The sequence below is a fragment of the Zonotrichia albicollis genome, chromosome 10 (genome assembly GCF_047830755.1).
Source record: "Zonotrichia albicollis isolate bZonAlb1 chromosome 10, bZonAlb1.hap1, whole genome shotgun sequence".
NCBI lineage: Eukaryota > Metazoa > Chordata > Aves > Passeriformes > Passerellidae > Zonotrichia > Zonotrichia albicollis.
The window spans coordinates 33,371,327-33,393,644 of record NC_133828.1 but is presented as its reverse complement, the minus strand read 5'-3'; the positions used below and the strand labels follow the sequence as shown (position 1 = coordinate 33,393,644).

Genomic DNA, 22,318 nt, shown 5'->3' with positions numbered 1-22,318 from the left:
CATGGTGAGTAACCTAACTTAGGGGCTCAATTTTCTTCCTTAAAATACAGTCCTAATGGCATTTTTACAATGCAACAGAAATGTATGGTTGGCAGACATGATGGAGGATTTCATGTGAATAGTAGATAATGAAGAAGCAGCGTAACCAAAAATGTCTACAATAGCACAGGATGCAATTATTTAGGCAACCAGACTTCACTCTTAGCTTCCCTGCCAATACAGAGGTGCTGACACCCTGCTTTGCAGGCTGAGTCCCCCACACACAATGTGAAGCTGCAACAAGTGCCCATGTGTGATGTGCACACAGACACACACATAGAGCACACCGAAATACAACTGAAATACCACACACCTTAGCACCCTTTCAAAACATGATCAGCAGGCAGAGCTTTGCAGCACAAGTTCCCATTTTAATAAAATCTTTTTTTTTTCCACACATGGGCACAAAATCCAGTGAAGTCACGAGTCTACCAGATAACCCCCTGATTTCATGGACATTTTTCTGGATAAAGTTTCCTTTTGTATTTTCAGGGGAAGAGGTTGCAAAGGAAGGAAAACAGGCTTGCTGCTAAGCAGCTGTACCTCATAGGCAAAAACACAAATCTCAAAAGGTTTCTGGCAGATTTCTCGAGAGTATGGCGATAAATAAGAAGTTCAGGTTTAAAGACGAATTCAACTAAAACTAATCAGCATATTTAAAAGAAATATTGAACAACTGTTTTTCCCAGCTAATGTTCACCATATACAAGCTGCAGCTTTTGACATTGAGGTGAAATGGTGAAACTGACTGCTTTCCACAAATCTTACATCTGGGATATCAGGACACTGATATTTCAACTCAAAGCTGTCCCCTGCCTTCCTGCTCCACCCCATCGCTGCTCAGGAGCCCTTAAACAGCTCATCAGTGCCTGAATCAAAGTCCCTCATTCCCTGGCAGATCAGCAGGAATTTCTTGAGTTACGTCAATAGGTCAAAACTGTCTTCTGAGTGAGTCAGAAGGGACCTTGCTTTTCCCATTTCTATTGTTCCAGCAGCTTTCCTATCATTACCCACAATTGTCAAACAGTCCATGTCCTCTCTTTCAGAATCCTTACATTTTTACAGCTTACCTCCATTAAAAGTACTTTACAACTGCTTTTTGAGAGACCCTATATTCAAAATATTATTTTTATACGGCTTATGTTCAGGTTTGTGTGTATATTTTGTTGGTTTTTATTTCTTTATCTATAAATAATTTCTATTTCTAAATATGTATCTTAACTTTCTCCACCCAACAAAAAGTTCTTTTTGCTATTTTGGGCTACAGACTATGCTATTCAGAAGAAACAATCTACAGCATAATAAATTCCTTCAGAGTTCATTGGAATTATGCTGGCAAAGAATTACTGACTTACCCTTCCCCTCATTAGCATCCTTATGGTACAGTTAACTAATGCAATGTCTGGGCCAAATTCACTGGTAACTATTAAGGACTAGATCACCTTGAGCGCTCTGCATTTATGTGATTATAAACCCAGTGAAATTTAACGCTACTCAGAAATGAATCAAGCTCAAAATTTACACTGATTAAAGCTGAGTTACACTTCGTAGCCCTCTGACAAAGTTCTGGCTGAAATAAAATAGCATAAAGTAATAAATCATTTTCTACCTCCTGCATTTCCTTATTCCTGGGGAAGAAGGAGAACTGTGGTTTGGGTTTTTTCATTGTTGTTTTTTCTTCCTCCTAAGTCCCCAAAGCATTAATTAGCTGCTTATATTTTTCTCTACCAAGTAATAGATAGTGACGCAGTTTGTTAACCCAACCAGGTCATTTCTCCCAGAACTGAATTCCCTTGTTATTAATATACACTTTCCATGGGATTACAGCTACTGCATTACCTTCTAAACCATTGCCACAATATCTCAGCAGGAATTTCCCCAGATAATTTCCTATCTTACCCACAGATTTGTTTTTTGAAAGATTATCACTTTTGCAGATTTGTACAGTCCTCTGGTTTTGCTGAATGGTAGCCAGCTTTGCTCTAAATTCTGAGAATTGTCAAGCATCCTAACATACATTCATTCTCACCCTCATTCTCCAGAGAGATATCAAATTCTCTGGTTTTTTATTTTTGCAGTTATTCATTTTTCTTCTTCATCCATTTAATCTGTGCTCAAGGGTCAACTAGACCTAAATGAGATATTCCCTCCCTTTCTCACCCACACTCTTCTCTCTCTATTTACCTTTTTCACCTCTCTGCATGTAGAAGGCTCTAAATGTCATAAAATATTTTAGGGCTAATTGTGGGAGGTTAATGAATGATTTGATCTCTCTTCAGGATTTAAATTATATAAATGCAGGAAGAATTCACAGTGTAGTAAAACCCTTTGAAATCTGTTCCACTAAAACTAACTCACTGTGCAACTTGGCCAAAATGTTTAGTACCTGTTCCAATATGAACTGAAAACAGCAGGAATATTGCCTCTTTTAAGGAATAGAAAGCAAACATGTACACTTGCACACTAAGTGTCTCTGTGTGATTTTGATTCATGGAAAAATTCTCACTGATATACTTGCATTTGAACTAATATTCTAAGCCATTATAAAATGAAAATTCAGATTTGGGTCATCAAGATTGGTTTCAAGGTTTTATGGATTAGTGTTTCTGAAGCCACTTGGAACAGAAAGGTTTATAGAAAACAAACGTAAATCTGGAGAATAATAAGAATCCTGGATGCAGTTTTAAATGAAAAGCAGCGATTTATTTGCATATATAAAAGTTGCAGAAATGTGAAGATTTTGTCAACATTTCCATGAGTAAGTTATTCAAAATCTTCTACACAATATGCAATATGCCATATTAATGAGGCTAGAAAGGGGTGCTCAGATGTATGGTATGCATCAATGGAGAAAAGGTGAGACTGTTTGCAACTATGTGAAAGGAAAACAAACCCCTTCTCAAAAACACTGTGCATTTTCTTCACAATAAGTTGTCAAAAATATTATTCAGCTGCTCCTTTGGGATAAAAAGGCCCGTTGCAATGCCAGCCTTTTCAGGGGACAAAGCTGCATAATTTTGCCCATTACTCTGGCAAAGCGCTGGCTGAATTTCTTTCTCACATTAAAGCAAAGCTGTTTGCCTCCATCTACAGCTCTGAGGTCTTTGTGGTGAAGTTTCTAGGAAAATGCTAAGTCGTATCTATGAAAAATTGCATAAATTCCACACATCCCCCTACACCTGACATTTTTCTCCTTTTCTGCTATTTGTTCAGTCACAACAAATGCCCAGCCTGTGCTGTGTAATGGAGTAACTGGATATGGGACATTTAGCTTACTAGACCTCTGCAGTGCAGAAATGGAATGAAAAAAAATCCAAGCTAGCTTAAAATCCTTTCAGCACTACAGCATTGGTGGCAGAGCTTTGGACAAAGTGTGGGGACCAGGCCATCAAAGGCAGCAGACTTTTACTGCCCTTCCCTTAAAGCAGACAATGCTGACAGGTAGAAAACGCTTCCTGTGTTTTTTTAGTGCCAGGCAGGCAGTTCCCTGGCACTCAGCACAGCATCGTCCCATGTGTCTTGTTGCAGGATAGCTGTGATCAAAGCACAGGGAGAGGTGCAGCTGCTTCAGCGTTGATTCGCACCACCATCACCACCACCAGTCCTAATTTAATGTCCTTTTGCTGTTGCCACCCTCCAAAGACCATCTCCACCTTCTGTCCTGTGCAGAGCTCTCCTGCAGGAGCTGGAGGGGTGCCTTGACCAGAAAGGGAGGAAACACCACTGTGAGAGGGGATGGAGCTTCAGGGGAGGTCCCATCATCCAGGTGAATCTTCCTCTAAGGTTTCTGAACCCCAAAGAAAAGACAAACATTGCCAGTCTTCCAAGAGCCATCGGAGATCTCTGTATTGAGAGAGAAATAAAATGAGTCAAATATTTCCAGGTGTATTGAAAAAAAATAAATAAAAAGGTTCTCTTTCGCTCTGTTGTAAGAAATTACGGGTCATCGTGTTACCATGGTTTTACTTTAGGACAGTCATGTCTCAGCTGTTATCCTTTATCAATTGAGGCAGAAATAATTCTCTTTTCTCCCGAGCGTGCAGATTGCACATTCCCAAGCGCCATCTACTGGTGTTCCACCTGGGAGCCGCCTCCAAGCACACGAGCATCCTTCGTTCTGGCATTTGGCAGGGCACGGATTCAACAAATTCATGTCCCTTCCAGTTTCCAGAAAGCACAGAGAAAGTGTGAGGTAGGAAAAAAGAACTCCTGCTCTGGGCTGCTCAAAGAGAGCTGCTAGAACCAGCTCCAGGAAAAGCTTAATCCTGGATTTCATTAGATGAGAACAGATCATTCAATCTGAACATTCAAAGCCATGCAAAACTGGACCTCGTTTGTTCTTCTTCTGGTGAAACTTTGTGCTTTGATTTCTTCACTCATGTAAGGAAAAGTCTTCAAAGAAAATATTACAGTAAACCCAGGTTTTTTAGATTATATGACTAAATCCCAGAGTTTTCAAAATTATTTTCTACAAAAGTTCTCTAAATAATGTATTTTTCTCAAGACAGTGGAGCAAAACACCCTTGTTAATTCACTCTGTAACTTTCTATCATTAGAGAGTTCATTAGCAAAACTAATTAAAAATATATATTTTATTCAATTTTACTAAGTGCTGTTTATTTTGCATATTTTCTTTCCTAATTATCTTCCCTCCCATTTTATAGTTAGTTTTAGAAAAAAAATCTTTTATTCTTTTCTGTCAAAACTTTGTTGAATTTCAAGCAAATTTGCTAAAATATTTGATACCTAAGCAAAGGATGACTACTTACTGGGAAAAGTGTGGACTTAAAAATATCTTCAAGGCAACTTTGAATATTCTCAGTTCTGAAGAAGTTCTTTGAAGATATCATCCTAGCTCTCTCACCTGGAGGCTTTCATACCCTGCAGTAGCTCAGAGCATCTACTAAAGTATTCAGAGCGTCAGTGGCACTTGCCTTAGAAGCCATTATGGTAATGCATTCCTGATTCCTGAAGACAAAGTGTTCCTGCATGACAGGACTGACCCACAGGGGATGTGTTTGTGGTGTTGGCCACCACTAACAATTCATAATGGCCCTGGTGGGCAACATTCAGAATGTTTGTACACCCACTGTTCCCACATATGGATCAGAGGACCAAAAATATTACACATTTCCATCTCCCCTCAGTTATAATCAACCTGAAAATAGTTTAAAATAAAAAGGTATAATTCCCTGCCCAGTAGTCAAAATATCTACAGGCATTGTCTGCAAAATTTGGTTTGAACATTCCTTTGTAAATTCTCACCCAACAAGTCAGACGTATACCAAAAAAGATGGGGTGCTTTTCAAATCATGTTAAAGAAATTAAGACTTGAAATAAGCATGGCACTACATTCTTTGTTACAAACTCCTCAATTTTTATGAGCTTTCTATGCAGAAACCTTCCCCTACTCAAGAAATCAAATATCTGCAAAACTGTCTGTACAAATCTCAAAAGAGGATTTTTGCACTTGTAATGGTCCTGATCTGTAACAAATTGATGTAATTTCCCATGAAGGAAAAGAATAAATCACAAATCAGGAAAAAGTGCCTCAAATAGCAGACTCAGGAACCAATCCCTCCATCAAGGAAATAGACCTTAGCGCAAGTCAGCACCAAAAGTTAAGCAGCAGGCCTCCACAGCACCCTGCCCAAATCCAAGACCCCATGTGCTTTGTTACTTGTGAGAAATTCCAGCTACTGCTTAAAAAAAAAAAGCAGCCAACAGAATCTAGCAATGTGGCCTTTGGGCCCTTGAAATGAATGCTAATCCTCACTTACACCCTGAGCCAGAGGAGGGCTGGACTGTGGCTGACAAACTGCCCAGTTTAGGATTCAAGACCGACTGGGTCATGGCCCAGGCTTATCAGAAGTGTGGCATCTTTCTGCAGACAGATTAGAGATTTTCTGGCATTTGGTTTGGCTTTTGTAAAGCATTTGCTGGCTGTCCCATTTTGATCCATCTATTGGGGGCAGAAGATTGCTTTTATATTGTGCAAAGATGGTGCCACTCGTGGAGAACCCAGCCTTATATAGCAATTCCAAACAATAAGTCACCATTTCAAAGGAACTTCCTGTAATATTTCTGTGCTACTCAAACTGGCTGCTTCCCATTCCCTGGGCTCCAAACAAAAATAGTTACCACAGCATCCCTCAGTACCCCAGTTATGCTCCCATATATTAATTATAATGAAAATGACCTTTTAATATTGATAATCTCCATCTTTGTTCAGACACATTTCCTTACATACTCGAGGTTAGTAAGATGCACACAAATGAGCTAGATTAAGGTTAATTTTCTTCTGTTTACTCATTGATCCTAAAATACAGGACATAAGAAAAAGGAAAGAATAATTTCAAATGCAACCATTCCACTGAGAACTCAGTGGATACTTTTAAAATTATTATTAATGCTTCCCCCCCACACACAGAGTGTAGTGCAGACAAGTTATCACCAATGAAGAATTACAAAAACACATCTGTGCAGCAAAGGTCAGATAAGATTAAAAGAGCTAGTCCTATTTAGGTATTTTGTAATACAGGATTCCAGGTCCCAGGGAAGCTAGGATGAAACTGTTGAGCCTCAGAGACCTCATACTTCAGCTTACCTAAAAATATCAGGAAAAAGCCAAGACCTTTGCAAGCCATCAGGGATTTGTTTTCTTTCTCAGCTGACTACTAGAGGAAGCTTCCTCTGGAATAATCAATGCACTCTACCCCTAGCAGAATTTGTACCAGGTGGCAGTCAAATACGCTGAAAGTGTGGTCAACACCTGAGGTAAATGTCACTGGTTCCCCTGAGACTGAGAGTTCAAGTCTTTAATACAAGTAGTTTAGTATTTTTATGCAAAGAAAACCCATTACTTTATCTAAAACCAGCCAAGCCCCCTCTTACAGAGAACCTTAAAACCATCAGCCACTTCTCAGAGAGGATGCCAATAGCAAACATCTTTTGTAAATGCCTAATTCAAGAATGAATTATCTGTATGTACATGAAGAATGCAGTCTTTTCTAATTAAGTACTCTATTTAAAAAAAAAAAAAAAAAGTATCTTTGCTGCTGTTAGGTCTGGTTTGGCTCAATTTTGCTGTTGTCTAATTGCCATTTCTACCTATGTTTCTACCTAGATTTGGTTTTCCTATTCCCAGTCACCCTCATATTACCACTTATCATCCACATTTGGAAGAATTGAAATGACATTTATTACCTTCCTCCTGCCAATGCAAGCATCTTGTGCTGCCTTACAAAAACAGTGGTCACCTTACTGCAGAATACAAATTCTATTGGATACATCAGTCACAGCATCTGTGTGGCTGAACCCAATTTATGAAACATTTATTAACTTATGGGCATTAACTAGTTGGGTCTGTTTGAAACAATAGGGAAACAGGTTTGTTTAATTTGGTTTGTTTAATTTGGTTTGGTTCAGGGTTTTTCTCTGCTTATTTTAAATAACCTGGCCTGGAAATTATTGCAATTGACAGTTTGGACATTAAGAGAGCTGTTTGGGAATGCTGCAGTGTGCCAGAGTGTGGTATGGAGCACAGGCTCAGCAGTTAGATAAAACACGACGTGCTTTTTACCTGCATGTGTGTGTACATACATATATATAACATTTTTTCTGTAGTAACATAGTTTAGTATATTGTAGCAATTAGCAATTCCTCTCTGCATACAGAATCCCAGAATCAATTAGCTTATAAAAGATCTCTCAGATCATAGTCCAGCCTATGACCAAACACCACCATGTCAACCCCACCATGGCACTGAGTGCCATGTTCAGTCTTTCCCTAAACACCTCCAGGGGCAGTGGCTCCACCACCTCCCTAGGCACCCCATTCCAATATCTAACCACCCTTTCAGTGAAGAAATTCTTCCTGATCTCCTCCAAACCTCACCTGGCCCACTTGAGGCTGTGTTCTCCTCATCCCTGGTTTCCTGGAGAAGAGTCCAACCTCCACGTGGCTACAGCCCCCTATCAGGGAGTTGTAGAAAGTGATAAGATCTGCCCTTGAGCCTCCTTTTCTCCAGGCTAAACACCCCCAGCTCCCCCAGCTGATCCTCACTGTCTTCCAGACCCTTCACCAGCCTTGTTTCCCTTCTCTGGACACATTCCAACATCTCAACATTCTTCCTAAACTGAGGGGCTGAGAACTGGACACAGGACTCAAGGTTCAGCCTACCCAGTGCTGAGTACAGGAGAAGAATCCCTTCCCTCCTCCTGCTGGCCACACTGTCCCCCAAAAGCCTTGTTTTCCTGATTTTCCTGACAGACACAAATGCTGGTGATTAGCTGCACTATTGGCCCTGTTGTGCTTGGCCTCCATGCAAAAGTGTTTTCTCCACAAGTCTCACAGCTGTCAGCCATTTCAGGACCCAGTTAATGCCACTCACCCTTCTTTCATCAGAGGGAAACCCAGCCTATGTACTCACAACATACTGGCCATGTCATAAAAGAAACTGATGTCTGTAACTCCTTGCCCTCCCCTGTGATATTTTGCTCATGTCCCCACACACCTCTTCAGGTCCAGCCTCTGTGTTAGCTCTTATTCCAGTGAAGTCCCTCTTTAAAATTCTGAGCAATTCTCAACTAATGTTCCTGCTCGTTAACCCCTGTAAGCCTTAATGAGCTTAACTTCTACTTGTCCTTATTCATTTAATACACAGACTATCACCAATTTTCAGAACAGTCTGGATATTTGTTAGGTTTTTTTAATTAGCAGCAGCTAATTGAAAAGACAGTTTCTGGATAAAAAAGAAAGTGACTGCTAAAGCAAATGCATGGGAATGCTGTGTTGTACAAAGTTAGCAGCAGAAATGGAAAAACTCACAATGGCCTGGTGAGAATGCAGTGCTTTTACAAGATATATAAAGCTATATAAATATGGCTGTGTGTATATATGCATACTTACACCAGCCCACATAATTCAGCCACCTGTGTCAGCTGGGCAGGTGGGAAATCCTCTCTTACCTGCAGACCATCTCCATCACCTCCATCTGAGTGCCCATGAGTGTTTAATGAAAGGAAATACTCTCTTCCCTGCAGACCATCTTCACCACCTTCATCTGAGTGCCCATGAGTGTTTAATGAAGGTGAATGTTGCCCAAGGATGATTTCAGCCACCACAGAGATGATTGCAGCCACCTTTGGGGCAGAAGAAAACTGTCACTTAGTAGCATATAGTAAATATTTCAAGGGTCAAGAAAACAACACAAAACCTAAACAGGATGCAGCATTTGAATGAAGCTATGGGAAGATGGGACAAGCAGATGGCCTGGACTGGGATCAGGACAAGCGAACTAAGCTAGCTGTCAACATGGATAAGACACAGTGCTAAGGTCTGTGGCCAGACAGCACTGGTGACATTCACTGGGTCCCTCAGGAGCCAGCAGACAGCAACTGAAAGATTTCTTCATTTTTTAACAGATAACCTTTATCCAGGTGCTGGCCATGGCTCAGTCCTGCTGCTCAGTCCTTTCAATAAACAGCTGAGCATTCCCAGATTGCAGGGACTGCCTTTGGTGCATTGACAGATATCTCTCAGGCAATTATGAAAACTACTTTATACTTATAAGTCAAGTATTATTTTTCTTAATTGTTATAAATGCCATTGTGGTTAAGAGACTATATCCAGATTCTCAAAATTATTTAAAAGTCTAATGCCAATTTAAGTCCCTAATCCATGCTGATTTCCCTGGGAATTAGAAAGTAAAATACCTTTAAGAAGTTGGGCTGTAGTTCTTGTAAGAAAATTAACATATACCCTCAAGAAAGATTATAAATTATTAGATATGATATATTCAAAAGTCAGTGGGTTTAGAAGGCATTATGTTTTATAAGTGGCTCATTTATTTTAATATCTTGAAAACTTTTAAAGCAAGACACACTTTCTAAAATAATTATCTAGTTATTTCTTAGCCAGCTTCAGAGATCAGGAGAACACACATACTGGAAGATATATACATACCAATGTGCAAACAGCTTTTAATGCTATTTTGTATTTCAAGAGAAGTTTTGAAAAGTATGTACCCTTTCCAATACAGAAGGACTAAACTCATCTGTAAACTTCTCTAGCTGTGAGCATTAACTTTAGTAAACAGCATGTTTAGTATGAACTCCAGATACTATACAATATTATTGCAGTTCAAAATAACTCTGATGTTGTTGAATACATTCAACATAAAATCTGCTCATTTGCAGCAATAGACCAAACCACGTCATTTCAACATGATCATGGGGAAAAAAAAATATCTTCTAGAACTATCAAACTAGGAAAAAATGTGGGTTTTTTCCTCTTTTTGAAGAAAAATTCAGTTTTCTGTAGAGTTTTCAACAGAAAAAGAAACAAATAACACAAACCTAAAAGTTTGGCATCTGTTCTCTGAGCAGCAACTGATTGAGGTTTTTTGTGCACAGAATAACTTAGTGTTTCAATTACAGAACTCCTCAAGTTTTAAAAGCAGCTAAGTATCTACTTCTAGCAGCTGGGAAATAGCCTTCTGTGTGAAAATTGACTTTATTGTGTTAACTCAAGCAAGGGGAACAGACTCCCAAAGGGGGTCACACTCCCTTCTTCCTGGAAATTAAATGTGGACAGGTAAGAAAAAATTAGAGTATTGAGTTATTTATTTCTGTGGTCAAATTAGCTGGTTTTCTGCTGATTGTTTCTCTGGTATGAAGCCCACAAGTCAGAGGGAAAAGAAATATCAAAGCTAACCTATGGAAAGTTGAAATTCTTGCACTGATTTCCAGGCTTCAGGACAGTCTCTGGCCTTTGCTGCCTTTGGGAAGATGTAATGAAAACAATTTTTAAAAATTAATCATAAACTGATAATTTTTGATAACTGACTCCTACCAGGATGATAAACATTCCTGAAACAGATACCTGGCAGAAAGCAGAGCAGTGCCATGGGAATTGAGAACTTTTCCCAATTATTTTCTTCTCCACTCTCTTTCCTGGTTGACAAACCTTCTCTCCCTTAGGCTTCCTGAGAACACGTTTGCAGTGCTTCAGCAGAGAAGATGGTTTTCTTGGCTCTTTGGCTTCATCTCCATTCCTGAAGATGTCCAGAGAGCAGTGAAGCTGGTGAAGGGTCTGGAGCACAGATTCCATGAGGAGCTGCTGAGAGATTGGGGTGTTTAGCCTGGAGAAAAAGAGGCTCAGATGAGATCTTATCACATTCTGAAACCCCCTGAAAGGAGGTTGTAAAAAGAAATAGGACAAGAGGAAACAGCCTCAAGTTGCACCAGGGGACATTTAGATTGGATATGGGGAAAAATTTCTTCACTGAGAGGGTTTTCAAGCATGGGAACGGGATGCCCAGGGTAGTAGTTCAATCACCAACCCTGGATAGTTCCTATAAGGGAAAGAGGTGGGTAAGTGAATTTTCATTTCACAAAAATACTTACTCTCTTCATTCAGGAAAAAATCTCTGAAATTCAGAATCCAAAACTCCAAAGTGAGGTGTGGTGAATCAGACCATGTCTTCACCTCAATCACAAAACTTTCAACTTGATATCCTTTTTGTCTGGGCTGAGTACTAAATGACAACCCTCTTTAGCAAAGCTAGCAATCTGCTGATCTTGATTTTCATTTAAAACCAAGAAATCATTTGTTTTCCTGAGTAGCTGTCATTCAGCATTCATTACACAGATCTTTCAGAAATGTTTCTTCACTCTTTTTCCTTACTAATGGATTTTAGGGCATTAGGTTTGACAAAAATTATGTAGGAGATAAACATTATCACATGTATGTTCAGAACATTCAAGGACCATTACGTCAGTTAAAGCACAAAACCTTGTTTTGAGAAACCAAATTACATGTTTCAAAACTTTTTTAGAAGGGTATGAAACAGTCTTAATATCCTTTTAGAAAAAACCTTCTACATTATTTTTTTTATCTGCACTATTGCAACCTTCCATTTACTGAAATTCAATTTTAATTAAAGCTTAGTATTTCAAAACTCAAAATTAATTTGGTGATTTCAGTATACATGTGACATATCTTTTTGTCTTGGAAGCATGCTTTTCAGCCAGAAAACCATTTTCTTTTATTTTCATTGAATTATGCATGTTTCATTAAATTGCAGCAAACAGCAGTGCTCATAAGTTTCTTGTTTCCTTCTAAGAATATAGATGGTCAGTGTCTAATTTTGCCTTTGACTGATCTACCAAACGCATTACTGAGCTACTGCTTTAAGCATTTTCCCAGTATTCTGGCCAAATTTTATGTATTTTTAAGTGTCTTTCTTCACAAAGCCACAACAAATACAGGGCTCTTGTGCCCACAGCATTCTTTATGAGGAATAAAAGCAGCCAGCTGGGAAGCATGTAGCCCAAAGCCAGAGTTTGAATTCATTATGAGACCTGCCCTAAGGTCTAAGCATCTGAAGTTGCTCATTTGGACATTTCCCTCCATCAGAAATGTGGCCCACATGGACCCAGACAATGGGGTCAAAATTGTTGGAGCCAGTTCTCTTTTTCCTTGTGATTTTTTAAAGGAGGTTGACCAGCTGAGACTCCTTATGTAAGAGAGCAGAGGTCACCTTGAAAACTCTAGCAACCAAAGACCCCGTCTGGTCTGACATCCATGTTAAATTCCATCTTGAGCTGGACAGGTTCTGACAGGACTGAAGCTCCAGCTGGATTATGTCAGCTTTTAAAGACACTGCTCTCACACCTCTTGTCTCACTGAGCAGCAAGAATTAGGTAAGAACAAAACAGGAGTAAAAAACTATGGCATGATACTGGATAATCTAGCTAGTACCTTATTTGTTTTATCTAGCTAGTACCTTATTTGTTTTATCTGCCTGAGGTTGGAAAGTCCTGGGTAATGGCAGTCCAAACCAATTTTGACTGATAAAAATTAGTTCCAAAGTGGTAGTTAATGAGGGATGGATATGCAGAGCCAGGAGTTGGACTCAGTGATCTTCTTGGATCCCTTTCAACTCAGCATACTCTGTGATTCTGATACTTCTGTTGCTTCTAAGTCATTTGGGCACCCAAATATTTGAAGCTACTTTGATGTTCTCCAGTAGAAGACAGCAGCTAAACATATTAGAAAGCATAATTCTCATTTAACTACAAACGTAAGTACTGACCTATATGAATTTTTAGATCATGTTTATGCCATTCAATTGCATGACTTTTCTGAAGAGAACATATTTTCCCATTCAGAGTCACAGTTCATACAAACTGTTGCCTACCAACTAATTTATGGCTATGAAGCTTTCAAGTGTTTAATTGGAAATATCTTCTCTTCTGCTGTCATTATATTACATTGATAGAAGAGCTTCATACCAAATGCTTTCCATGAAAACAATTTCTAAATCAAATTATTTTTAATGTTGTGAGTTTTTTGCACATGAATAAGTACCTCAATTGAGATGTATAAAACCAATTAGACCCCTATTTATCTCTGCTTGGCAACTTGGCTCCAGTAATTTCTTTGGTCACTGTGTTTCACTTTGGAGCTTACTCTATTCATACATTCTGATGATTGAATTACTCAACATTCATTTTAGAATGCATTTATTTAGTAGTGCCCTTTCCAAACCACTTCCTTTTTGTCTGATCCTGAAAGTCCTGGAAAATTCCTTCACAAATATTATAATGTCATAAAAAAGATGCATTAGTTACCCTCCATGTGCTTGCATAACAAAAATTCTGAGCAATAAATAATGAATAATTGACAGAAAGAAAAATTATTGGTTTTTTCCCATTGTCATATTAAAACTTATGTTGAGTGGAACATTTAATCACTAGCATAAATAAACCTGGCTGTTTGGCTTTTTCCTGCCCCCTCCCCACCTTGTCCCAGAAATGGTGACCATTTTCAACTTAAATTTCACTTTCTCCATGCACTTTCACTTAAGCTTAGCTGCTCTTTTATATCATATGGATAAATCCCACAATGACTCACTCTGCTGGCCAGAGGGGCATGTTCTTCATTAGATAGCCCATTTATTTATATATATATATATATATATATATATATATATATATATATATATATATATATATAATACATAAATCCAAAGAAGCAGGATGTCCTTTCAACGCTGCAACAATTCAGTTAAAGACATTACTGATGTTCAGAGTTTAAAAGTCTAGAAGGATATAGTATCATAAGGCTGGCAGGATGCTGAGAGGCAATCTTAAGGATAAAATGGATCTATATCATGACCAGCAGATGTTCATGCTCATTTTTGACAACATAAACTATTTTGTTCCATATGATCCATGAGAGTAATTGTTAGGATTCTTCCCAAGGTCTATCCCATCAAGCTGCATTTTGAGCCAATAACTTCTTAGGCTGCTTCTCCAGAAAGATGTACAATGGGTTATTTTGATTTTCATGTACATTTTATATCCATATCTACATCTATCTATATATCTATGCATATATATGTATATATTTACATGCAAATATTCTGCTTTGCATAGATTGTATGCATATAATTTATATACATAAATGTATTAAATAGGCATCTATAAATCTAGTATCTATCAAATATATATTACTTATACATATATATTACATAGATATTATTTTTATGTATTACATTATTATATCCTATGAAATGTACATATACATTATTGATTAATTATTTTAATTTTATTTATTCAAAGCTAGCTTTCTTTTCTTTCTTTCTTTCTTTCTTTCTTTCTTTCTTTCTTTCTTTCTTTCTTTCTTTCTTTCTTTCTTTCTTTCTTTCTTTCTTTCTTTCTTTCTTTCTTTCTTTCTTTCTTTCTTTCTTTCTTTCTTTCTTTCTTTCTTTCTTTCTTTCTTTCTTTCTTTCTTTCTTTCTTTCTTTCTTTCTTTCTTTCTTTCTCTCCATCTTCTATGTCAACCAGTATTGTTCATTGTCACTTGAACCATGAACAATCAGAAACAAAACACTGTCTGTATTTTTTATGAATTACAATTCAGTTGAGGAGAAGTCAACACAACTATGCATCATGAATTCATACCTCACTTATTTAGAACAAAGTTGTCCTGTTGGATGTCTAATTTGTCACCTTAATCTTGCAGGTCAGCTGCTCTTATATTCTTACCTCAGCCTGAATATCACATTCTGCTGGTGAGCATATTTCAAAGATATCTAATCTTGTTGATCTCATGGTACAGTGGGCATGATGATGAGGCGTGAAGAGGATAAAAATATCAGAAGGAACATTAATCTCCTCCTAATTTCCCAGTCAGTATTTTCCAGATGTTGTAAAGAACATTAATGTTTGATACCACATTGTGAATCATCATCAGTGAACTAAAGAATATGTCTGTGGAAGAAAAAAAAAGACCAAAAAACCAAGATATTTTCTCCTCCCTGGTGAAGTAGAGTATAAACAGTGTCAGTGACAATGAGCTGTCAGGGAGTGTTCACACGGCATAGGTCTCGCTTCCTTTAACTCCAAAACCTTGCAGTCTTACTAGCTCTCAATAATTCATCATGAATCTTGCAGTATTTGTAGTATCTCAGTTCATAGAAACGCTCAGCTTTGGTTTCTGAAAGAAAAGTGCCTGCACATTTGAAGCGGTTTTGTTTAGCATCTTGTTCTTATTTTTTTCTTTCATAAAGTCTTATAAATTCCCTAGATCCTGACTTCCACTGCCTGAGCCAGTTCTTTTACATCTTTGGCTGGCAAGAATCGCTTACAGTGATGGCTCTCCAGGGGGTGCATCTGCCTTTTGGGGCTTTGATCAAGCCAGGATCCCAACACCGTGGGCAGATCCCTCACAACCAGCACAGCACCATGAACACAGAGACTGTATTCTCATGTGAGATTTAGCTGCCCTCTATTCTGCTAAGACAGGTCTCCTAAATAATTTGTTTTACTGTTTTTCCCATGAGTTGTTTCTTTCTTCCCCCCACCAAAAAAAAAAAAAAAATCCAGCTATTTACATTTTTTTCCTATTTCTCTGTTAGTGTATTTTACTATTTTCTAATGTTGATATATCTGGGTTAGAAAAGCTTTAAGGATAACTGCTATAAAAATTAAGAGTAAATGACCTGCTTTCTGTTCCTTTTTTAAATTGGGATTTTTAAGTGTTCGAAAGAATTCTATTCCAGGGGGAGGATATTTTTTGTCTAATTGGCTAATATCAATAAAAACAAATATTACTGCCTTTGACCAAGATCTGTGAAAATCCCCACAGGAGGAAATTCTGTTTCCAATCTCCATTTTGAGCAATTAAGCTCTATTCAGAAATTGAGCCATTTTTTTTGGAAACCTGGGCACACGTTGCCTTGCAGACTTGATGCCAGAAACCCTTGCAAGTGCCACCTGGGAAAAAAGTATTCCACTGCTACATGAACAAACTGAAACATGGCAAACAATCTCAAAACAAACATCCAGGAATTATTGCACAGGTAACTTTCTGCTTTTTTGCCTGGTGAATTCTCTCTTGCCTTTAATAAAAAAAGGCAACACAAATACTGTTTTTGGAAACTATTAGGAAAAAAGAGAATAACAACGCTGAGGAAAGCTTAATTGACTGTATATTTCTACCTGAAGGACACTTTCTAGCAAAGTGTCAATTATTTATATCACAGCACTGATAAGAAAGATCAAGCAAGACTGAGTTCTCCTTGAGGTTGAACTTTCAGGAGAGTCCATCACAACTACTTTTGTTTCCAAAAATTCTGCACTTTTTATCTTGTCATACATTTAATTAATAAGATATTTGGTGTCAGAAGATCATTGTTTCTGTTTGTATAGCATGCAGTTCAGCAGGTCCACGTAAATCCTTTGGATTCCTGCTTTCTGTAGCAGTAATGTTTTCTGTTTGTCAATTCACTTCTGGCCTGATAAATCCTAAGGCTGGGAATCACTGTGCTGCTTAGTTAATTAATAATTATAATTATGAAAACAGTAGAAATAATACACTGTTTGAGACTGAATGGTCTTGTTCCTTATGAAATACACACAGCAGAGCAAAAGAGGATTCTGGATTATGGTGAGCACCTACTACTATAGCAAAAATAATTCTTCTAGGACATCTGGATCTAAGAATGCTGTACATTAAAACAACCCCTCTTCTGTGCACTTCTAGATGTCACCTTTTAGATGCAGAAGAACCACTGGCGTGTAGCTAATATACTAAGTTAAATGGAAATTAACCAAAGCAGTACGACTGCATTTGAAGCTGGAACCATATATTACTACAGTATTTTTTGTTGTGGTTCTGTAATAAGGGAAAGTGTATCTTGGAACCATGTAGAGAACAGCAAATTTACTATAACTGCCAGAGACAAGTGGGCATGAAAAATGATCAGTTCCTAAAAGCTTTTAAAGCAGCAATGTTTGTCCTTCTTGGCTTTATGAAGGTCATAAGTCTCTCTGGTATGATCTAAGAAATGCTATAACAAGGTTCACGTAAATGCAGCTGTGTCCTGAAACTGTGCTCAGAGAGACAAAATTCCTTTACAGAAATAGCCACTCAACTTTTATCTGCAGAAGACAATATTCTGCAGAGGACTTTTTCAGAGAAGCAGCCAACTCCCAACCACAGTCCAGTGACAGAATGATCTATGGGAATTTTGCTGCCAGGAAAGCACTGTCCAAAACTAACAAAAACTTAATTTATTACCTGCTTGGTTTACACATCTCTTTACTGTGTCTTCACTAGATATACACAGATACACACACTAATATATTTCTGTATTTGATATGTAGATGTGTATATAATATATATACACATATGTACATGCATACACACATATATAGATATGCACATGTATGTGTATATATATACATTACATTCTTAATTGATTTAAAATATTATCTAGGGCACCCTACAGTCTTGTCCAAGGCAAAGGAGCAGAAAAATTTTTGCAACTCCCAGCAAAAGGAATGACCAAGTTGAAGATAACTTCTCTCTCAGGGAACCCAGCAGCACCTGGTCTTCCTCTGCCACAGCTCATCCTGTGACGGTGGTACCTTGGCTGTGCTGCTCTCAACAGGAGGCAAAGGAGGAACTGGGGCTCCATCCAGCCCCAGCTGCATGGCTGGAGGAAAGGCAGTGCTGTAGGTGCCAGATACTCCTGCTTGCTGGACATTCAGTGCTGTGCATCACTGTGATTCAGAGACACACGACCTGGCTTCTGCAAAGCCTAATAAAAGAACCTGGCAACTGAGAGGAGTGACCTTCCCTGGTGGGTTCTCCTCTGTATCCTTTGTAATTGCCTCCTACCTGGTGAGCAGCAGTAGAGCTGCTGACACCCAGGACAGTGACTGATGATCCTGTTCAGTGCTATTAGGAGGAGACTGTGGGCTCACCCTTTGCAATGCTATGTTATTCCGCAGGAACAGCTGCCAACAAATATTTCCTAATTTTTGGAATTGGTTCCATCAAAAATAACATAAATTTGAAGAAAAGAATGGCCCTGGTTACTGACCTGCTGTTATTTTGCCTCAAGCTAGGTTTGGAATCAATTAAATAAAAATTATCCCCCTTTAGGAAGGAGCTCAACTTTCTCTGTACTCTGCTGCCCCTTCCCAATAAAGTGTCTTCCTTTGTGATGGATGTTTCCCTGCCTTTGTCTCCAAAATGCTCAGTGATGGAACATTCACAGCCTTTCTAAGCAATCTGTTCCAAGGCATTTTCAGAGTCAGTGCTCCTTATTATCCTTACTTTTTAAAGCATTTGTGTTGCAGTCAGTACAAGATTAAACTTGGAAGATGGCTTTGTCCAGCTGAGTTCTTGTGCTCAGAAGACACAAGCCTGTATACAATGTTAAAGAAAAAGAAAACAAATAGGAACAGCAATACTTTTTCCATCTAACTCTTGCATAGCACTTTTCCCTTGATAAATTTCCAAGGACTTTATAAAAAAAAACCTGTCTTATAACACCTTTCTGATAGATGGGGCAGGGCAGGGCAGGCAGCAATCAATACAATTTGTACAATTCCTCCATTACTTCAGCTGAAGAAATAAGAAGAGAGCACAAGCATTTGCTTAAACACCATCTGCTTTCATACTTAATTCTTTTGTGAGAGTTTTGAAAATACTGCCCTAAACTACCAAGGAAAGGTAAATTATGGTCATTCCAGGTAAAGAATATTATCCAAAGAACATGCATATCAAGATATGCCTTTCCATCTACTTTAGTGGGACTCAGGTGAGATTCATAAGCCTTAAAATGAGTATTTATAGTGCTGTTAGTATCCTGGAATAAAAACCTATTTACTCAATCATGAATAATGATATGAGCTCAACCTTTAAAAAAATATGAAAACAACTCCTTTTATCACCCACCATATTTATGCTAATACTTCAGTAAAGTTATGGAGTTTTGAAGCACATCATACAGTCCCAAACTAAAGTTTGACAATTAACCTTTCAAAGGAATTCTGTAACAAGAAGCCTCAGAAAAATGTAATGGCAGCAATTTTTGTTCTGCAGTCTGGATAGCCTGGGATACAAAAAAAAAATCCAGGTTAACTCATCAATTCCAGAGGAGCAACTGTTATTTCACGTTTTGCCTTTGCTTTAAAGGTGCAGTGATTCCTTATCGTCACACACTCGCTGCAAGAAGGGATGGATTCATAATAACGTGTCATTTTTAGAGTGAGATATGAAACAAATCATCAGCATGCTGTCTCTTAGAAGATAGATTATTTCAATTTTAGACTAAAGAAAACTGGAATAGTGAAGATCCTGTGTCAGCTCAAGAAGCTAGACAAGAAATTCTGGCTTCTTTATGTCCCATACTTAGAGATCTGAATTGAACCTAGAGTTTCCAGATTGAATACAGAGTATAAATATAATTTTTTTAATGATAAAGATAAACCTTAAGGTTATCCTAAGGTTCCATATCTGATAATTCTCCATTCTGTACAATCCTTATTTTCCCCCATAACAGCTCACCACCCCAAATGTAGAGACTTCTTTAAGTTCCGCATCTGAGGGAGATTTAAGACTGGTGCTTACCTGGGTTTCACTTTTCCATGATATTTTCCATATTTGTAGAGAAATAGAGGCATCAAACCTGTGGGAAACAATCCCAGAATTCCTGCTCCTAAATTTCTCTTTTCTCCATTTCTCCCTCACTCCTCTTTATTTTCTGTAAGCAAAAAGATCCATTCTGGTGTGGTGAGCCACGAGTACATCCCAGCATGCAGCTCAGTGAGGGAAGAGCTGTTCCATGGGCTTGGCTACAGAGCAGATGAACTCTCCCATCCACTCACCTACCAACCCATGCTCAAGAGATGAAGTGCACAATTGCAATGGTTACTGTGGGGTTAAAGGACATAAATCAGGAAGGAAAGCCATGCTAGAAAGTCACCTCAAAGTACAAGAAGACTCACAGATAACATAAAACAGTTTTTTTCTCTCTTTTTTTTTTTTTTTTTTAAATTCACACTCTGCATCGAAGATATAAAACCTCAGTTGGAACCCGAAGCCAAATCCAAAACACAATAACAGTCACAGTTATCTCAGGGGAAGTGTGAGAAACAAGAACAAAATCACACTCTCTGATGAGTATGGATTCACAAATCAATGGAGACAGGGAAGGAAAAAACACCAGGCCCACTTTGTAAGGCTGTGCTCTGGTTTGACAACAGGGAAGCTGGCTTATCATTTAGCCATTCCACCACCTACAGTAAACTTTGAAGGATGACATGAAATGCCACAGCACAACATTTAATTAAAAAAAAAAATAAAAAACTAAAACAAAAACCAAAAAAACCCACTAAAACAACAAAAAACCAGAAAACTCCGCAATTTTCTGGTTGCCAATGCAATAGAAAGGAATTCCCAGCAGCTCTGATGAAGGAAGCACCGGGCAGCTAATCACAGGTTATCCCCAGCACACAGACATTTTTCAAAAGGATCAGCATGAAAAATTGCTTTGGAGACTCTGACAACATAGGAGGAGAGCTGAGCTGTGAAGAAAAGCTGAAAAATATTCACAGTTCAGGTGCTGGCCCCTCAATATTGCCTGTGAGCATGTTTGCAAGGAAGGTCACAGCCAGTGAGTCCCTTGCTGTCCACAGGGAGCTGTTCAGTGCAGATCTAATGGGGACAGGACACCTTTCTGCATAAACTCATTCTAGAACCACCACCACGTCTGCAGGTAAAATCACCTTTTGGTCCTCTGTCCAAAGGCAAAAGAGTTTTCCAGGCTTTTCCACAGATCCCAGCCTGTGCACATGAAGCAGAGGTGGCAATCCTCCTTCTCATGCCTTAGAAGAGCAAGAAAAATCAAATTTACAGGTGCGAATAAATTTTGCTGCATAACTACCCTCAGCCACAAGGAAGGCAGTGGAACTCAGGCTCTTGACAGACTTGCCTCCAAAGCTAGAGAGAGAAGAAAAAATACATATTTCTTTGGCTTCTTTAATATTTTCCTGATATGGATGCATGAAATGACTAAGTGGAAAGGCAGTCATCATGCTATGAACATGGAGTACAACTAAGATATTTCAATGCACTTTCTGATTAAGAGAAAAACATTACGTTACCCAATATTATTTGCAACTGCACAGTTGAAAGTTCTTTAGGAGAATCTAAAGGCTAAATTTAAGAGTTCAGGGACCCTTTTAGGTTCCTCTTTTTCCATTATTGTCAGAGTTTCTGAGTATTTATTCAGAGAAGCAGCCTCAAATTTCATTGAATTTCAAAAGCATTTGGGTGTCTCACAGTTACCAGCTCTTTTCAAATGTATAAAACAAAGTGAAAGAGAGAAAGAGGCAATTTGTCTAAATTTGTAGCAGTTCTATCCATACTAACATCCTGATATTATTACTGGCAAAATATCTAAAGTTTGATGATTGATGAGTAACTGAGACAAACATCAAATGCCAGTAATAGGAAGTATACTTAGGAGGGAACTGCAAAATTTCTTAAGCTTACCTTTTAATCTTTTATATGCTCAGGTGTTGATATAAACTTGCCAGCAGTATGACCGCTTCTTTCTTTATCCTAACCACAAGAGCTATAAATTTAATGATGTCTATAATGTACTCCCAATACCTCAGAGATGAGCAAACCTGCAGTTACAACAGCAATAATAAAGAAACAAAAAAAAATTCTGATTCTCTCTTGCGAGGCCAGAAGTGTTGGGCAGTAAACAGCAATTTACTCTTATAAAAGGAATTTTATGACAAGGATGATAACTAAATATGTGCCTGATTTATACAAGTCACAAGTCAATAGGTGTTCACCCTTGCATACTTGTACATAAGCACACACATATACTGAGTACTGCTCAAGATATGAGGAAGTTTAAAAAAAAAAAGTAAAAGTAAAATATATAGTTTCATTTCACTTA

General features: G+C 38.2%; 1 protein-coding gene across 2 annotated transcripts; it reads right to left on the bottom strand.

Annotated features, from left to right (window-relative positions):
• Positions 1–331: 331 nt before the first annotated feature.
• On the bottom strand, positions 332–21,787 carry LOC113459057 (uncharacterized). Of its 2 annotated transcripts, none has more exons than XM_026792277.2 (4): positions 21,132–21,787; positions 11,008–11,157; positions 9,009–9,182; positions 332–3,882 (listed from the first exon to the last, which is right to left on the bottom strand). In XM_026792277.2, exons 2-4 carry the CDS (start codon positions 11,149–11,151, stop codon positions 3,649–3,651), a joined length of 552 nt encoding a protein of 183 aa, XP_026648078.2. In that variant the 5' UTR covers positions 11,152–11,157; positions 21,132–21,787; the 3' UTR covers positions 332–3,648. The 2 variants fall into 2 exon arrangements, with proteins under 2 accessions (XP_026648078.2, XP_074404850.1); XM_074548749.1 differs by having other exon boundaries at positions 10,924–11,157; positions 21,132–21,785.
• Positions 21,788–22,318: the final 531 nt, after the last annotated feature.